General features: G+C 40.8%; 1 protein-coding gene across 3 annotated transcripts in view; it reads left to right on the top strand.

Moving 5' to 3' along the window:
• The window catches only part of LOC122935520, a 122,317-nt gene extending 112,050 nt beyond the window's left edge, over positions 1-10,267 (top strand). For all 3 annotated transcript variants that reach the window (XM_044291302.1, XM_044291290.1, XM_044291295.1), the window contains exons 11-13: positions 5,228-5,375; positions 6,693-6,836; positions 9,455-10,267. In XM_044291302.1, the coding sequence (XP_044147237.1) occupies positions 5,228-5,375; positions 6,693-6,836; positions 9,455-9,900 (738 nt within the window). In that variant the 3' untranslated portion in view covers positions 9,901-10,267. The remainder of the gene's footprint in view (positions 1-5,227; positions 5,376-6,692; positions 6,837-9,454) is intronic.
• Positions 10,268-20,714: the final 10,447 nt, after the last annotated feature.

Below are 20,714 nucleotides of genomic sequence, written 5' to 3'. Positions count from 1 at the left end.
TGCTGTGTTTTCTTCCAGCAAAGGAATACACACAGCAGACTTAAATTACATTAGTGTAACTCAATTTTGCTAGAGGGATACGCAGCATAAACGCAGGTATGTTGTTGCAAAAACTGCATGCATTTTTTTAATGCTTTTTTTGACACATCCAAAGAGCAGCATGGCCACGATGTGTTGCGGCAAAAAATATAGAGCAGGCCCTGTTCTTGTCCACAATTGACAAGATTAGAAATTTTTATATAGTGCCGGCCGTGTGGGGTCCGCAAAATGGTTGTGTGAATGTAGCCTTATACAGTATATTCTATTGGTTGACAGGATGTCGGTGGTTTTGCTGTTTGGTGGCTGATCAGTGTACTTACCCAAAACATAATTTATCTGCAGCTTCCAAGACTTGGCACTGTGCCAATGAGTAGACGGTTGTCTGGAAGGAAGTGTTCCCTCCCGACAATTGCCGGCTCGTCATTGGAGGCGAAGAGCTGTATTTACATGAAGTGATCACCTCCAATGCATGAGGATGAGCCCTGGCTACTGCCATCTCTCCTCCTCCTACAAAATCATTGTGTCTGGGCAACAGATACCTACTTACACAGCACGATCTGCTGCTCAAAAATGATGATTGAGGTGTCCGCAACAAAGAGAATTTCACCGGATGAACAAACGGTTTGGTCATTGATTGGGTGATCTGCGGTATCCTTTACACGGGCAGATTGGGAATGTTCATTCTCGATAATATTCCATGACAGTTGTGTTGTGTAAATGCAGTGGCTTCGCTTGTGAGTTCCATTTGAAGGCTCTCACAAGCGGCCCCGAACGCATCCGTACGGCCCCAATGCATTCTGAGTGGATGCGGATCCGCTCAGAATGCATCAGTCTGGCAGCGCTTGGGCTCCGCTCAGCAGGCGGACACCTGAACGCTGCTTGCAGCTTTCGGGTGTCCGCCTGGCCGTGCGGAGCTAAACGGATCCGTCCAGACTTACAATGTAAGTCAATGGGGGCGGATCCGTTTGAAGTTGACACAATATGGCTCAATTTCAAACGGATCCGTCCCCCATTGACTTTCAATGTAAAGTCTGGACGGATCCGCCTGACTAACTTTCACACTTAGAATTTTTTCTGAAATATAATGCAGACGGATCCGTTCTGAATGGATACCATCGTCTGCATTATAGGAGCGGCTCCGCTCCGAACGCAAGTGTGAAAGTAGCCTTACTTGTTCAAACAGAATCTTTGAAACTACAATGTCATTTCAATGCTGGATCACCTCTATCCTATTAAAATACGGTAGTTCTTTTACATTAAATTTTTTTCCTTACTAACAAAACACATTGAAATATCTATTATATTTGCATCTACATTTTTTTCCTCCTTTTATTTTTGGTGCTTGCAGTTCTTCACTTATTTATGTATGCTTCACAGTAATATTTATTTCATATAATCTTCAGTACCCAGACATCACGATTTGTCAGCCTGGTAAACATTTGAATTACAGACCTTATTGCTCTCACCGTCCCGAAGATAAAAATGTGACAGATATTTACACACGGAAAAAAATGTCATTTTCCCTCCACTCCGCAGGTGTTTGTTTCAGAGGCAGGAGCACATCCAGCACAGTGGAATTGTTCCGCATCTATTTTTTGCTGACAATGGGGAAGCAGGAGCCAGCTGTTCTTATGAATCTTTTTGAAAATAAATACTGTCACAATGCCATAGTTCACCCCCCTCTACTTGAAAAATTACACCGTGCTTTTTTTACATGATTTCTCTTTCTCTCTTTACAAAAAAGCATGATGTTTTATCCTTTTAATATTTATCAGTTTTTAACAATAATAAGGGCCTGTATATGTGCTTATAGCAGTAATATTTGATTAATATCACACAAGATGTCTTTGATCATAGATTTGAGCTGTTTATCACTGAAAGGTTTAATATATAGATTGATTTTGCTGCTATTCTTTTTACTGGGCTTTTCAGTTACATTTTTGTTGACAGCCAGACATGTCATAAAAATGTGATTATTGCCCTACTGTCTCTTTGTACTGCGTTATGCTCTCATGATCATGACTAAAGGTGAACAAAGTTATGAAAAATTAGATTTGGATGCTTTGCCGAATTTCACAAAGAATTAGTTTTGTGACAGATTACTTTGTCATGAAGCTCATTTCTTTGTATGTAGCGAGCGCAATGACAGGGAATGGTGATTGTGCCACCCCTCAAATGCCAAGTTCATTGCTGTTTGTGACATCTGAGAATAAAAAGGAGGGCTTTCAGGGATCGATCAGTTAAAAAATAAATAAAAAAAACTCCCTTTACTGATTTGATTGCAAAGAGCCCACGCCACAGCCATCTTGATTGAAGACACTGCACGAAATCTCACGCTGTGACTTCACCGTGCACGAGATTTTGCGCAGTATCTTCAATCAAGATGGCCTCGGTAGACGTTTTACCCGCTTAGCGTTTTTTTTGTTTTTTTTTTTACCACCATTTCAGGGAAAATCGATTTGTTACCATGAAGCGCAAGAAAATTTGGCTTCACAGCAAATAAATGTTTTCCTGAAATTCGGATTGAAGTCCACTTCGGATACTTCAATTCGCTCAACACTAATCATGACAACCACTTTTAGAAATGAAGCCTCCTGGGTGATCAGTGGATCCCTCTAGCTCCGGCTCTGGCTGTCAGCTTTTACTGCCAGGGAAAGTTGTTTCAAGCAGTACATTCACCCAAAATGTAGTGTTGTTGTTCATTCAGGTGAATGTGCGTCCTTGTCATGGTCAACTAAGAGCATCATAAACTGGTGACAGATACCCTCAGCAAAATGTTGGGTCACTTACTTGAAATGACCCAGCCATTTTGTTAAAGTCTGTATTGAATAGCTAGAGTTGTTCAATACAAACTTCACTGTGGTGAGTTCTCATATTCATATACCCACCCCACCGCTGATTGCAATAGGAAAAAAGCTGTTAATCAGCAGCAGGGGCAAGAAGAAGTGAGATGTTATGAATATGAGGACTCGGTAGAACACACGTTGTAGTGTAAAGCATAAGTGTTGGTGGTGTTCAATACAGATATTAGCAAAACGGCTATGTCAGTTCAAGAGAGAGGCTCATCGTTTTGATAAGGGAACCCATACCTAATTTATGCTGCCCTTAGCGCAGCATAAAACTGATGACCGATTCCCATTAATACAATGACAGGTTAGGTCTGTCAGAGCAGGAAAGTTGATACTAAGTGCTTCTCTGCTCTAGCCAATAGAGGGGGCCCCTATTGGGAAACTACCCTCTATGATGTTCATATCGATGGGCATGTGGAAAAGGATTGTCTTGGTATGCACAAGATGTTCTTCATTGCACCTTTCAGAGATCAGTTGTCGGAAGAGGACACAATACCATTTTTGCTGTTATGTTTTCTACCTGTCTTAGCTCACCCCATTACCGCCACACTCAGAGTTTGTCTTTGTGGCGTATATGTATTTTTTGTTATGTTATTCCTGTCATCCATGAACCATAACATGTTTATTTTCCAACATAGCTGTGTGAGGGCTTGTTTTTTGTGGGACAAGTATTTTCAGTGGCCCCACATTGGTGTACATATACCTTATGGAAGAGGTTTTACTTTTTCTGGAGTGAATGGGGGGAGGGAGCAACTTTTATGTTGTTTACCATTCTATATAAATGACATAATAACATGTTAACCTTATTATGTATGTTTATACATAGTAACATCGTTTTTAAGGCTGGAAAAAAAACCATAAATCTCCCCATTTCGACATAGCTTTCTGCTAAGTTTGTCTAGAGGAAGGCAAAAAAAACGCACAAGGTAGAAGCCAATTTTCCTAATTTTAAGGGAAAAAATCCTTCACCTCTCTAGTCAGGCAATCAGGATAATTCCAGAAATATATCCAGACCCCTGTTGAACTCTTTTAGTGAATTCGCTATCACCACCCCCTCCGGCAGAGAGTTCCATAGTCTCACTGCTCTTACCGTAAAGAACCCCCTTTTATGTTAGTGTAGAAACCTTCTTTCCATTAGATGTAGTGGCTGCCCTCTTCTTACTGTCACAGCCCTGCATATAAATAGATTCTGGTAGTGATTCTGTATTTAATCTTAAAGTAATCATTTGTCCCTGGATCAAGGCAAATTATCTGATAATCATTACTAAGAAGAGGGGTCCTGTTCCCGCTCTGAATGGAGCAACAAGTTGAACACGCACGCTGCTGCTTCTTTCTTTCTCTGTGGGACCGCCGGAGATTGCCGAGTGCTGTATTTGGATACGTCCAGCAGTCCCATCAAGAATAAATGGAATGACAGTGCACATCCTCAATCTGCTGCTTCATTCACAAGTGGAAACAGGATAATCATGCTATATCTTGGGTATAGGATAACTTAAAAGTTGGCATAACCTCTTTAAGTTGAGTGGTTCCCTAAAGAGATGTTACCCCATTTTGACCAAAATATCGGGCCTAAAATTATGCTAGACGCACTGTTTCCAGAGATTGCTTTGCTGTGTGCATCGGGCATCCATGACGGCAGTAACAAGAACCCAGAGAGGTCCAGAGTAGCATCCATACAAAGAGAGCGGTGCAGCCCTGCGTATGGTGCATAGTCAGGGCAGGGTGGAACTTTCCAGAGTCCTTCAACAGCACAACAGGAACTGCAAGAGCTGGCAGTCTCTATGGCACAAACATAAGCGTGCTGTGAGGTCCCCAGCCCCAGTGTAATGACTGAGACTTGTTGTGCCACTGTGGTGAAAATAAAGTCCGTAATTTAATGGCAATGATCATTGCTCATTTATTCTCTGAAATTCATGATTTAAGGGGTTATCTGGGAATTTATATTGATTCCCTATTCTGTGGATAGGTCATCAGTATCAGATAGTCGGGGTCCAACACCCAGGACCAGCGCTGCTGTACAATGTACGCCGCTGTGCTTGGAAAGCTGCCGGGAGCCTGCTACACTCGCGAGAACTCTGGTGAGCAAGGAAGCTCTCTGATAGACGGGGGTGGCGGGACTCGGCCCCCAACCAATGTGATAACGCTCACCTATCCTGGGGATAAGTCATCATTATTAATTCTTGGATAACCCCTTTAATCTATATATATTCATCAGTAATAATGGTTTCAAAACTATCCTCATGTGTATTAACTTGTGCGCTGCTATATTAACCACAACTGTTCGTTTATGTTGAAACAATAAGATGTCTTTCATTTTTTGTGTGACCTTTATTTTCTAGATCCATGCCCTGGAAGCTGAGCTTGATTTTCACAGGGGCATTTACAACCTACAAGTTCAGTACACACAAGCTCTTTTCCAGGGGATAAAACAAGCCTATCATAACTTTCAAGAAAATGTTGTGGCGGTTGTTTGTTCTCCACTAAAAGGTTAGTGAGACATAAAAATAACATTTGCACATTGTAGGAACACATTTCAGCACAACATGTTCAGTGTTAATAGTTTTACCCTTTAGAAGGCACTTGGTCTTTGTAATTTAGTATTACTAGAGCAACAGCCGCGCAATGGCTTTATAGTTGGCCGCTATGTACACACTGGCATTTTAGCCCTTTTTTACTTTTGAATTATGCATTTACCTGTGTATGTATTTTTATAGTTTTTTTTCCCTGGAACAGTAATTTCCAATACCTGCATCTGTTCAGGTCCTGAAATTCTAATACTCTGGTACTTGCTTCTGCTACAAAACAGCAGCATAATAAAGAAAAATTGCATATCTTGAACTAAACATAGAATTATGAGATGAAAATGACAGTATAGATGTTGTAATGGCATAATTACATTATTAGGGCCTGTTTTACTGGAGGTTTAATACCTGGTAGATGTTATGTGTTTGTCACATTCAGTACTCACAGACATACATTTTCAACTTTAAAGGCTTAAAGGGGTCCTGTCATAAACTTTGTGCTGCCCTCACCAAGGACAGAATAAAATGGTAACATATATACTGATTTCACTGTCAGTGATAAAATGAAATGGTTGCCGTGAACATGCTATTTAGGCCTCATGCACACCGCCGTTGTTTTGGTCAGCATCCCAGCCGCTGTTTTTGCAGCTCGGATGCGGACCCATTCACTTCAATGGGGACGCAAAAGATGCGGACAGCACTCTGTGGGCTGTCCGCATCTGTTGCTCCATTCCGTGGCCCTCCCAAAAAATAGAACATGTCCTATTCTTGTCCGTTTTGCGGACAAGAATAGGCATTTCTACAATGGGCCGCCCGTTCCGTTCCGCAAATTGCGGAAGGCACACGGACGGCTTCTGTTTTTTGCGGATCCGCGGTTTGCGGACCGCAAAAAAACGGAACGGTCGTGTGCATGAGGCCTTAATCATCGCAGCCCAGGCCATGTCTCCCATAGCAGAGATGGTCCTTCCTGAGCTCCTGCCCACCTACGATGACTGACAGTCTTCTCTTAGGGAGAAAACTGAGAGATCTAATCATCAGCAGGAGGTCATGAATAACTGGGACTCTTGTCAGGCAGCTATGACTCTTTTTCAGGCACTGGTTGCAGTGATCATAAGGCAGGTTCTAGGCAACCACTTAATGTTAGCTTATGAGTAACAAGCCATTGAAATCGGCATGTCTGTCACTATATTTTGCTGCCCTCAGTCAGAAGGATTGCTGAAAATAAGAATTTTGAAGTATAGTTAAATGGAAGATTTTCTATATCCTCTTCCCTTAAATACAGATGTCCTTTCCTCCTATGCTGACCTTAAAACCAAATCTTCTGAAACATCCTTGAGAAATTTCTTAACAATTTTTAAGAACAACGCAGAACAGATTCAGGAAGCTGTTGACACCTTGACTCCATCAACGGCACAGCAGCATGAAGGTAACATTTTTAACTTGTGCCTTATTTGCCATATCCGTCAACAACATGGCAGTAGGAAACCTTCTACTACTCTGCTTTTCACAGCTTTAATATGTTCTTCAAAGGTCAAAAATCTTCTTCTATATCATCGATACATCTTAGACGATGACTTTGGGAAGTCTGGTCTCTAACGCCTTTGACACTATTAAGAAATATTTACTACTAAAAACTGCACAATATTCTTAGCAAACTCCTGTATTTTTGTGTGGAACGTATTGTCAGGTTTTCAGTAATTTCTCTCTTTGAGCAGTGCCAGGCGCTTGAGGTCTCTGCAGCCCTTTCAATCATCAGTGGTGGTCCAAGATCACAGATTTTTCTAATATGATCTTGCATGTACTTTTAACATATCAGAAGAGCATTTTGACTGGATTTCCCATTCAAGGTCTTTGGCTAGTAATTTTTGCCTTTTAATCCACCAACCCCTTCCCAGCATGTGGAGTTTTTAAAGATGGCACCCGCTAAGCTCCTGACTGGGTAGGGTATAACTTGAAATTACAGGAAAACCTCTTTACTGATCAGTTAAAAGTCAATAGATTACTACAGTTCCGAATGACAGAGAGCAACTCTAATGTAATAAATGTAAAATTAAAGGTGAGTTTAATACAGAGAATTATTACAGTCTCTAGGAAGTGCTGGAGCAGAGCCACTCTGTCAGTAGACCAAGGAGTGTCATGGGAGTGGCATACAAGACCTTATCTGTATTTATGATATTACTACTCTATTGTGTCTAGGTCTCAAGCAGTGCATTAGTGTTTTCATTTGCTTTTATATGGATAGTCACATAATATATACAAAAACAACACTGTCTGGACTGTTGAGCTCTCACACAGAAGCGGACTCATGAGTTCAGCAGTTAAGACTGTATATATCAGTGCAGCTTTGAGCGCTCACAGCAGAGGGACATGGACACAGTAGGAAAACAAAGACTACAGATCTGGACTCCCTGGCCCTAATTTATCATTCCTTCACTCTAGAATTCTAGCACCAAAAAGCTGCAAAACAGGGTTTTTGGTATTTTTACACCACCTACTCGAGTTTTGTAATGCGAGTGGAAAAGTAGGTGGTTTTGGCTATTTTAATGAGTTTCACTCCAGATTTATCATTGAGACATTTTTAAATAGCAGCAAAAAAAAGTTGCAGTCTCACTCCAGGAGGAAGGTAGAGTAGAAAAACTGGAGGAGCTTCTCTACACAAAAGTGTTAGGTCTAAGAATAAGACAAATGTATCAAACGACCTGTGACATTTGACAAATGTGGCATAAAGTATGTCACAGACTCAAGCAAAACTGACTTCAAATATTACCCTCATGATAATGTCCCCCCTTATGTTCCTTACTAGTCATGTAATACTGCACATAATAGTCCAGAATCGTTGTGAGAAACTCCCTTTAAAGTGGCTCATTACTAAAACTTTACATTAAAAGAACTGGGGATTTTTCTGTGCTGTCCTGAAGTAAAATGTACTGTAAAGTGCTATTCTTGTATTGGCTTCAGTGACCAACCAGATTTTTATGACATCCTGTTGGCACTTTGTAAAAATGCATTTTGGGGAAACCTCTTTTAATTTAGGCACATAGGTTTTCTATTCAGGGCTGTCTGAAGCCTGCCTGTGCTCAGCTGAATCTAAAAGGGTATTTCCAGGAGGAACATTCATTAACTGTCCACATGATGAGTGATAAATATCTGATCGATGGCGGCCCCAATGCTGGAACCGTCACTTGGACATGAGTCTCGAGCCCCTCATTACTCCTTACTCCAGTTGCGGTTTGCATGGAGTGGTGGTCATGCATGCAGCTTGCCACTCCAGTCTGTGCAGTCAATAGAAACACCAGAGCACTGTACTATGCTTTCAAAGTCCACACCACGGACATTGAATGGAGTGGTAGGGCACATGTGTAACCACCGCTCCATTCAGACTGCTCTCCATTCAGAATGCTTAACTCCCAGTGATCAGACATCTTATATCAAGTTGACAGGTGCTAAATGGTTTTTGTGGGATAACCACTTTAATTATATGTTTTGGGTTATTTTTGCTAGTTCAATAAATAGGCTATAGGCTAAAATGGGTAGGGCTGGGGAAAGAGGTTGGTGGCATCTAGGATGCCATTACGAGATGGATGCAATGTATGTGCTAAAGACAAAATAACAATTCTACAACGTTTTTATTATTCCTCTGTGGGACCAATTCAACATTGTCAGGGGGAATGGGGGGTAATAATCCTGTAAGGTATGTTGTCTACTGGAGCGTTGTCCTTTTTTGCAATCAAATGCATAATTGTTTAAGAGACAGTAACCTAAGTTCAGGGACTGACGGTGAAGGGGTGCATTCTGAAACCCCTGCCTGGGCTACTAAGGGAGCTTGTCCTGCCCCACAATGAGAGACTTGAGGGAAAAAATGTATAGACTATTATAAAACTATAAATATGACCAGAGGTAGGATTTCGGTATGTGATAATTATATGTAATAGTGTGTTGAATTTTACGTTATTATAAATTTTCTTTTGTTTGTACAAGACCTGGTGTAATCCTAGTTCATGTTCCCATTCTTTTTTCACATATTGTTTTGTTTTTTTCCTGAAGGAGAAGAGGCATTTTCTAAACTTGGCAAAGAATTCTTTATTTCTTTGGATAATTCACTTAAAAACTGTAGAGAAGAACGAGATCGGTCCATTTTTGAAATAGAAAAATTAAGACAAGAACTTAATCAGGCATTAGATACCATGAAAACTTTAAAGATGGAAAGAAAGCATAAGGGAAGTTCTTCCAATGAGCACTCTTCAAAATCTGAGGGTGACAGCGCAGATGGAAAAACAAAGGAGTCTGTTGATCACGCACGTGACATAACGAATATCACATCCCAACTTTTTGCCTTTGGAAGGAGAAACTCTCTTACATCCACAGCTAAGGAGAAGGAAATACAAGAGATTCAACCTCAGCAAAACCAAACCTCAAGTCCAGTTCGTCATAGAAGCAAAAGCCTCCAGAGGAGCAAAAGTGTAAGGATGCGACCTTCTTGGCAGGTTTAATGAAGTCATTTGATAATTTTATGCGTGAGTTGAGCATTTAATATTTTCCAAACGGTGAAAAGTGGACCTCGTGGCATCAAGCAGCGTTGATCCTTTCTAGTACTCATGGTTGGCCAGTTAGAACAGATTTTGTGTGCGGACTTTAAATTAGTAGTGGTATATATATTATTTTCTGCTTGACCTCCTTTATTCACTTGCCTTAAACCAGACTTTGCATATGAAATGAAAATGGAGGGGATTTATGAAACTCTCTATAGTAAAACTGTTTGTTATCCACAGCAACCAATCACAGCACAGTTTTCATTTCTTGTAGCGCTCTTGAAAAAATTCTGCTGTGTGATTGGTTGCTGTGGCCAGCAAAGTCTGTTTTTTATACATCTCCCCCATAGTTTTTATCTAGAAGATAAAATCATGTGATTACTTAAATATATATATATATATATATATATATATATATATATATTTTAGCATTACATATTTATGGTCAGGTATTCTGTGTATGTCAAATATTTCATGCCGATTTAATGTTCTTATTTTTATTAATTAACAGTATGATATGGCTTCTCCTTCTCTTGCACCACCTTGTGGGAAAGCACTATATTTGTCCATTTGGGACATAAAGGAAATAGCTTATGGTTTACAATTTTTTGTATGTTTTTGTGCCTAATAATACTTATTACTTTTAAAGTTTCACTTTGCTTGCGCTCTACTGCCTGATCTTACAGTTGGGCACACAGAGAGGCAGGTAGCGCCCTGGGTGGTATGAGTACTGAAGCAACCAATCAAGGCTCCTCCTGTAAGAGTCATATTCTGATAAGACCCATGCATGAAACTCTTTGGACATTGCATTTTTGCCTCCACGTTTGGCTTCTCAGCGAGTTAACCACATCTCACTATACCTGATCCGGTGAAAGATAGTGTTTAAAGTGAAACTTTAAAAGCAACCTGTCACTAAAGTGCTTTATTACTTGCAAGCATTACCAATTCCTATCCCCCTGGCCTTTTTTTAAAAAAGTTCAGAAGATATTTCTTAGATTTTTATGGGGGGGAAAGAAAGCGAGAATGCCCTCATCATATGTAATCCGGCATCCCACGAGAGGGGGTATGGGAATACCAGACGTTTATACTTATCATAAGGCAATTCTTTGTACTAGAGGTTTAGATTGGCTACGTTCCTCTCCAGATCGACTAGACATTAAAGTGGAAGAAGCGATGTCGAATCTCCCTTTAAGGTCCCTGCTTTTCCTAGATTTGACAAAGGTAAACAAAATACTTATAACACATAGCTCAATAACTAAACACACAATTTCCCGATGGTGTAGGATGTATATGCTTCAGAAGCTGATACCTAATTATGCTCTACTTATGCAAGTAAGGGACGTTCTTTGTCAGTCAAATCTATGTTTCTGGAACACGGTCAGAGAAGGGGACAAGAGTAATGCGACGCCAATATTGTCCTTGTGCCAAGATGCGGATTTGCCAACATTATCAGAATTGCAGTTACATCCTGCTTTGAAAAGATGTACTATATTCCAAATTACACATTGTTATCATATCTTCAAAAAACTAACTAGAGCTCCAATATGGGGCTCAGATCATACAAAATTTGAAAAAATGGCCTTGCAAAAGCTAGAACCTAAAAAGAAGATTTCCCATTTATATTCCTCGATCATTTCCTCAAATGATACCAATAGATGTACGTTTATTGATAAATGGGAGGAGGAACTAGCCATAAAATTTGATCAATGGGAATTGCCAAAGGTATTAATGGCTCCAGGGAAAGTCTCTAGATGTGTGAAATTGCAAGAAAATAGCTATAAAGTCCTCACACGCTGGTATTATACTCCACAACGGTTGCACACTATGTTCCCAGAGGTCAGCCCCACTTGCTGGAGGTGTGAAATAAATATTGGGTCTCATAGTCATATTTGGTGGTCATGTCCTAAAATCCTAACCTATTGGCAAGAAGTATGTAAGGTCTTATCCCAAGTGTGCAGGATAACAGTTCGAGAGTCACCTAAACTGTGTCTTTTTGGTCTAACAGGGGAATTAACCAGTACCAAATCGAAAGGGGTTCACACCTTGTGTAAGATACTATTAGCAGCAGCACGTCTTCTGGTGGCAGTGTACTGGAGAAAGGTGGATCCCCCAGCATTGCAACATTGGTTTATGAAATGTGACCAGATCTTTAGATTGGAACAAATAGCACATTGGGATGCTAGAACACCTCAACGTTTCTCGGAGATCTGGGGCCCATGGAGGAAGTTTAGAGGATTCACTGATTAAGCTAGAAATCCATTTTGGAAATGTATGACTAGAGCAGGTTGTGAAGGAGCATGAGACCTCTAGACTCATATTATCCTATACCCCCCTCCCCTCTGACTTTCCCCCTCCCCTTGCCTCCCTCCTTGTTTCTACATTTTGGAATTGTTTCTCCATATGTATGTTTTACCAGGATATGTGATATATCGATTATATTAATATATGTATGACTTTTGTATTGGCTGTGATCTAAACATGCCGATTTATATATATGATTGTCAATGTTAATCTTTTCACGCCTATCGGCGAGTATCCAAATTGATATTTATGAAACAATAAAAACATTTTGAAGTAAAAGCAACCTGTCAGCTTTTTTATGTAATACAAACTGCCCACAGTACATTTGTAATATGCTCATGGCACTCCAGAAGTGACTTCTGTTCCCTTTTTCTAACTTGGAATTCAACAGAAACTCAGCTTTAGACATTGTTCCCATCATATGTAATTTAGCTGCTTCAAGTCAAGTAGGCCAACGCTTTCCTCCTTGAAGTCAAGTGTTCCCCACCCAACCCTTTCCTTCTGGATCTTGATTGATGTTCCCTAGCTCAGGAAACGTCATCCCGTGCACAGGCTCTGTTCGGTCACATTTCCACCATATGCCTAGTGACTTTACGTGTACAACCCTTTGCTTCAAGGTTTAACTGCAAATATGCTACACAGTCCAGAGAAGGGTTTTTTGGATCTACCTAAAAAAAATATAATACTTCTGTCAAAGACCATTATGTATGGGAAACGCCGTCTGATTATAACTTCTCGGCTACTATATCTTCATCCCTTATAATAAAAAATAAATCTCCCTATAACCAGTACACAATAAACCTGTACTGAGACCTCAGAATGAAAATATATAAATGTATGGTTTGAATTTCAGTATATCTCCATATGTACCATGGGAAAGTATTTAAATAAGGAACACCTCCACAATCATCATTATTCTAATTAATTTGCTTGTTTGGGCGATATCCCAGAACTATCATTTGTGGCCTGCGGTGGTTGTTCATGTAATAGTCAAAAACATTCATTACTTCAGGACACTGACCTGTGCTTATTTGTAATTTAATTATTACATTAAATTTACTTAAATGCTATTTCTTTTAACTTTCACAAGTGATGATTGCATCAACTTTCAAGGGGTTTTGCAGTGGGTAAATATTGATGATCTATACTCTGCTCGTCTTGCTTGCAAACTACACTGCGCCGCCTCTGCAAGTGAGACAACAAGCAGGTCATTTTGAAGCAGAAGCAACACTGGCACAAGCGCCACTATTACAGCAAACAGCAGAATGTCGGGGGTGCCTGAGTATAGGTCATTGTTGTTTACCCACTGCACAACCTGTTTAAAGCCAAGATTGACTGCTGTACTTTACCAGCATTACATTTTGTTGCATAATTAAAAATTATCTCTAACATGGGTGTCTAATTAAGGAAGAATAAATTCGATAGTACGGATGGTTGACACGTCATCAATTAAGCGTATAGGAAAGAATATAGCGTGTTCATAAAAACAATACCTTTATTTATAAATTACTGGGTAAATGGAGCAGAAAGCTGCTCATATAGTGATCATGACCTAACAAAGGATTAGTTAGGTCTTTATAACTCCTACTGCGATTCGGATACCACAAAGAATGAAGAAATACTTAATAGGAATAAATCTATAGTCATATAGATAGTCATGTATTTATAACCGCGGACAGGGAATAACAAAGGAGGGGGGTATATATTTAAGGAGTGGAGTGACTCTCCCTAGATGTCCCTAATGACCTAGGCCTTAAGCCCCGGGATATCCCCAGATGGTGGAGATACCCTGTCCCCGTACCTATGGCTATAGTTAACCTATAGTAACCCTACTTTATATATATATATATATATATATATATATATATATATATATATTAAATCATTATAGATAGAGATATGAAAGAAACCCCGATGCGTTTCATCTGCGCCTGGCAGATCATCAGGGGGTGATGAGTATTCCCTAATTTGTAGGGCAAACAAAGGATACCAAAAGATATAAAAATAATAAGTGATACTTAGCTCCTATGTCTAGTCAGTGGGGAATGGATAAAGATGTTAGATCCTGTCAGTTGATGGATAGCCTGTGAAGAAGGGAAGAAGGTATCAATATAAGTACTATCAGAGCAAAGTCCACAGGTTTCTAGTTTGTGTACTTACTGATCAGGAACGACCCACTGTCTGACTTGGTGGATGTTAGAGGGGAGCTGATGTGGCCGGTCTGTGTGTGCCATTGTCCAGTATATAAGTGCTGGTCTTATCTGACACTTCCGGACGCCAGTGTTAGGCACTTCCGGTTTGTGAGACGCATGGCGCAATTGCGGTGCGTCACTTCCGGTATATGACACCCACAATGGAACCCATACTACCGGAAGTTCCGGTCTCTGGAACGCATAGGGCTGAGGATCGATCGCCCAGGCCTCCTTTATAGCTAAATAGATGCTTGTGCAAGTATGTCTAATGCATAGACCGGAGAGAGGTCTAATATTACTCATTTAGAGAAATAACATAGATATCTTAATCGAATTAGATAAATGTAAGATAAAGCTCTATTAGTTTATTTTATAATGGACCATTAGACCGGCCCCCTTATTTTTAATATTGTAATCACAGGGAGATATACAAAAAGTGTAGCTCTATATTGACGTCACACATAAGCCTTATGGGACACTCCAGACTATATGGGTGGTCCATAGGGAAGTCAGAAAGGGGCTACTGATATATCAAGTCCCTATTAGTCAGAGATACTTCTCGTATCTGCATGGTACACTAGTGAGGGGGACATTACCAAGACAGAGGAAGGTCAAATTAAACAGACAAGGAAAACCAGTTAAATAAAACAAGTGTATGTAAGCCTCTCGTTCAGGCCTCCTGGTGACTGGGATCGGAATCAATAAATCCATTCGGTTTCCTTCTGGAGTATCTTCCTGTCCCAGTCACCCCTCCTGGCTGGTATAGGGACAGCCTCGAGTGCCCCAAAATGAATGGATCTGAGGTCACCATTGTGACAATTATTCACATGGTTGGCCACCGATGTGTCATTCTTTTTAACAATGTCGTTGGCATGTTCACAAATTCTACATCTTAGTTCTCTGTACGTTTTTCCTATATAATCTTTTGGACAGGTGCACTGGCGCATATATATATATATATATATATATATATATATATATATTATATATATGACCCCTTTTGTTTTACAACTAATGAAATTATTTATAGTTTGTTACATATTCGGTCATAGAACAGGTTACCGTTTTTGTTGGATTAATATGTTTGCAGGCTTTACATGTCCCGCATTTAAAAATTCCTTTAGGTTGCCTGTCAAGCCAAGTGCCCTCTTTAGGTTGCCTGTCCGCGGTTATAAATACATGACTATCTATATGACTATAGATTTATTCCTATTAAGTATTTCTTCATTCTTTGTGGTATCCAAATCGCAGTAGGAGTTATAAAGACCTAACTAATCCTTTGTTAGGTCATGATTAGAGATGAGCGAACTTCTGTTTTAAGTTCGGCGTCTAAAGTTCGGCTTCCGGTTAGCGGAGAATCCCGATCTGGAACCGGATATGGATTCCGACTTCCGTTGTGGTCCGTGGTAGCGGAATCAATAATCGGCCATTATTGATTCCGCTACCACGGACCACAACGGAAGTCGGAATCCATATCCGGTTCCAGATCGGGATTCTCCGCTAACCGGAAGCCGAACTTTAGACGCCGAACTTAAAACAGAAGTTCGCTCATCTCTAGTCATGATCACTATATGAGCAGCTTTCTGCTCCATTTACCCAGTAGTTTATAAATAAAGGTATTGTTTTTATGAACACGCTATATTCTAACATGGGTGTCTGTTAACACAATGATGTAACTTGTGAAAAAAAACTCCTCTTCACTTTTAGTACCCTAAGATAGTTTGGCTGCAGCTCCCCTTTATTCAGTTGACAGCTCTTACTAGCATAGAGGTTTCGAGCCTGTTTAATGGAAGTGTTCTCCTTTGAACACCATTGATAATTTTTTTAAGTATCAATTCTGTGCAGATTAAAGGGATTCTGTCACCTAGTTTTAGGTTATAGAGATGTGGACATGCACGGCTAGATTGCCGCTAGCATGTCCGCAATATACCTGTCCTATGAAGCTGTGTCCTTTTTATTGTGTTTAAAAAATTATTTTAGAGATATGTAAATGACCCTGGTAAGATGCCCAAGGGGCTGTACTAACCTTCTTAGTGCCCAGCCACGCCCCCTGTGAAGGAGCCCAGCACCGCCTGCGTCCTCCGAATCTCCTCCTTCACGGTTAGATTGCTGTAATCTCGTGATGCGCGAGCGCTGGTATAGTGTTCCTTCCCTGTGCTGGCATCAGCCTCAGGGAAGGAACTGCGCATGCGCGAGCTCGCGCATCGCGAGATTACAGCAATCTAACTGTGAGCAAGGAGGAGATTCGGAGGACGCAGGCGGTGCTGGGCTCCTTAACGGGGGGCATTGCTGGGCTCCAAGAAGGATAGTACAGCCCCTTGGGCTCCTTACCAGGCTCATTTACATATCTCTAAAATCATTTTTTAAACACAATGAAAACACACAGCCCTATAGGACAGGTATATTGCGGACATGCTAGCGGCGATCTAGACGTGCATGTCCGCATCTCTATAACCTAAAACGTAGTCACAGAATCCCTTTAATTTTAGGATGTCTTTATTTATTTTTAAAGGGATAGAGCTTTGTGAGAGCTCAAAATCCACATTATAGTCGTAGAATGAAATAAAATATTTAATTATATTAAGAAGTAATAATAATAATAATTATTAGTAATAAAAAAGTCTCTAGGGTAGGGGTGTACTACCTTTTTATAATCCAAAGGAACACATAAGATTGTACCCCTCCTAAGGGTCGCAATAAAACTTAAAGGGATTCTGTCACCAAGTTTTGGGCTATAGAGCTGCGGACATGTACGGCTAGATCGCCGCTAGCATGTCCGCAATATACCTGTCCTATAGGGCTGTGTGATTTTATTTTCTTTAAAAAAGGATTTTAGAGATATGTAAATTAGTCTTGTAGGTGCCCAAGGGGCTATACGAACCTTCCTGGTGCCCAGCTACGCCCGCCTGTGAAGGAGACCAGCACCGCCTATGTCCTCCGAATCTTCTCCTTTCATCACCGATAGATTGCCGTAATCTCGCGATGCGCGAGCCCGCGCATGCGCAGTTCTTTCCCTGAGGCTGATGCCAGCACAGGGAAGGAACATTATACCGGCACTGCGGATGCGCGAGCTTGCGCATAGCGAGATTACGTCAATCTATCGGTGATGAAAGGAGGAGATTCGGAAGACCTAGGCGGTGCTGGGCTCCTTCACAGGCATGCGTAGCTGGGCACGGCTGGGCACCAGAAAGGTTCGTATAGAATAATTTACATATCTCTAAAATCCTTTTTTAAAGAAAATTAAATCACACAGCCCTATAGGACAGGTATATTGCGGACATGCTAGCCGCGATCTAGCCGTGCATGTCCGCATCGCTATAGCTCAAAACTTGGTGACAGAACCCCTTTAAAGAGTTTGTCCGGGTTCAGACAATTTCACCCAGGCAGCCCCCTGATGTTAGCATCTGAGCATTTCATGCTCCGATGCTCTCCTTTGCCCTGCGCTGAGTCTCACAGGCAAAGGCATTTTATGGAGTTCTGGTGATGTACCAGGCCCTCCATAGGGACTGCTAGGCGGAAGCTTCTGCCCAGCAGTGAGCCCGGTCCATACATGCCTAGCTCTAATAAACTAGCAAATGAAAAAAATATATTGTAGCAGAAATTGTTGTGTTTTCTAATCTTTTAAATGATCTTTATTTATTGTTTAATAATTATTTGTTATTAAATGACTGGTTTAATTTATCTATTTGTTTGTAATATATCTATACTGTATGTTATTTAATGAACTCTTATGCTGAATTCATCTTCAGTGTTGTGGCAGAAAAGAATAAAACAACATAAAAGGAGCAATATTTTAGATGTGGTGGTAATGTGGCTCCTTGCTACAATAATACCTGAAAGCTTTGGGCTTTATATCCACAGCAAATGTAATACAGGCGAGTCCAGGTACAAAAAGTTGCAGTATTCAGTATATAAATATTCAGTATCCTCCTCATTCTAATCTTTTGGTGAGTCAATTCCTAAATCTAGTTTCTATAATCTACCTCCTGCCTATTTGATGATGTCACACTGCCTGTCCTTTCCAAAGCTTTACACTACTTAGTAACAGAGTACATGCAAATGTTCATTTTTCCAATGTTCCTCAACAAATCACACAAACCTAGTTGGAGGTGAGTATATAAATTGCCTAATCAAAGGGTTTTCCAGGACTTAAAGGAAACCTGTCACCATGATTTTGCGCATAGAGCTGGGGACATGGGCTGCTAGATGGCCGCTAGCACATCTGCAGTACCCAGGTCCCATAGCTCTCTTCCCCTTTATTGTGTTAAAAAACAGTTTTGAGTGATATGCAAATGACTTGATATGTGTCCTGTATCCAGAGATGAGTCCAGCGGAAAGGAGCCCAGCACTGCCCCGCGTCCTCCGAATCTCCTTGCTGGCTGACGTCACAGAGCTGGAGCGCCGAAATCTTGCGATGCGCGAGATAACGCATGCGCAGTGTCGGCATCATGTTCATTCCCTGTACTGGCATCAGCACAGGGAACGAACTACGCATGCGCTAGCTCGCGCATCGCGAGATTTCGGCGCTCCAGCTCTGTGACGTCAGCCAGCAAGGAGGAGATTCGGAGGACGCGGGGCGGTGCTGGGCTCCTTTCCGCTTGACTCCTCTCCAGCTACAGGACACATATCAGGTAATTTGCATATCAATCAAAACTGTTTTTTAACACAATAAAGCGCAGAGAGCTATGGGGACTGGGTATTGAAGATGTGCTAGTGGCCATCTAGCAGCCCATGTCCCCAGCTCTATGCACAAAATCCTGGTGACAGGTTTCCTTTGTTGAGGATAGGTCATCAGCTTCCGATTGGTGGTGTTTAAACTCCCATCTAACTTAAAGGGAATCTGTCACCTGGTTTGCCCATATTAAGCTGTCACCATTGCCATGCTTAATAAAATACCTTATTTCCTGCAGTGGTCTTCTTTCTTCTCTTCATGGTTTTATTTTGTTTAAAAAAAAGCTAATTTTTATTATGCAAATGAACCCCGAAGGTGCCCAGAGGGGCATTATTCATCACCCTTTATAATACAAAAATCGCTTTTTTAACAAAATAAAACCATGAAAAGAAGAAAGAAGACCATTGCAGGAAATAAGGTAATTTATTAAACATGGCAATGGTGACAGCTTAATATGGTCAAGCCAGGTGACAGATTCCCTTAAGTTAGATGGGAGTTGGAACGCCCTTTAAATCGGAGCGGTAAACAGGCACAGACCCTAGCTTATGAAAACAGCTGATCTTGGGGGTGCCAGAAGTTGGACCTCCACCTATCTGCTATTCATGATGTATCCTAAGGATAGGTCATCCTGAGTAAAATAGGAATATAAATTACCTGCTATTCGTATATTAAATTATATAACTCCCAATAAGGATTAAAGGGTTATTTCTACTAATAACACTTCCATCCACAGGATAGGGTATACATGTTTGGATGGTCCACCTACTGAGACCCCTCAGTGATCATGAGAATAGCTGGTGCACATGAGTGACCATCGCATCTATTCACTTATATGGGACTGCAATGAGCAATGTACTCGTCAGTCCCATAGAAGAGAATGGAGTGGTGGTCACTCATACACACCACTGCTCCATTCTCACTTGCGGAACCCTGTTCTTATGATCACTGGGGGGCCCATTGGTCAGATAAAGGGATGAGCAAACTTGTGTTTTCAAGTTTGGCATACAAGGTTCAGGTTATCTAAGAATTCTGTCATGAATTCCGCTACCACGGACCATAAGTTATGGTCCATGGTTGCGGAATCCATAATGGTATTCTTAGATAACCCGAAACTTGTACGGCAAACTTGAAAACACACGTTCGCTCAACACTAGTCAGAGACCCAAAATCAAACATTTATCCCGTTCTTGGTGTCATTACTAAAGCTCTTGAGGTTTATTCTCTCTGTGGTAGCATATACAGGACTTTTAAAGTGGCACACTAAGTCCCTACATCTCTGCACAATGGCCCACTACCTACCATTGGATGATGTATCCCTAAAAGCTAATGAGGAAATACTAATGTAACACACAAGTCTTGTGTCTACTGTAATTAGACTTGCTGGAATACTCAGTTCCATTCCATTACTGTTAAAATAGACCCATTAAACACAAGAATGCTAATTCCTTCACCTTGTTTTATTGTGTCTTATGGCTTTTATTTTTACTATCTTGCGTATATTTTGCTTTATGTTTGCAAATTTTAATTTTGATACATTTACTGCAAATCATATTAGGTCAATTTTAACGAGAATCAGTACATTTTCAGATTGTTGAGTACATTGACTGCAT

This window comes from Bufo gargarizans, chromosome 1, assembly GCF_014858855.1.
Source record: "Bufo gargarizans isolate SCDJY-AF-19 chromosome 1, ASM1485885v1, whole genome shotgun sequence".
In the NCBI taxonomy this organism is placed as follows: Eukaryota; Metazoa; Chordata; class Amphibia; order Anura; family Bufonidae; genus Bufo; species Bufo gargarizans.
The sequence above is the reverse complement of the archived record's forward strand: the minus strand, read 5'-3'. Positions and strand labels throughout refer to the sequence as shown.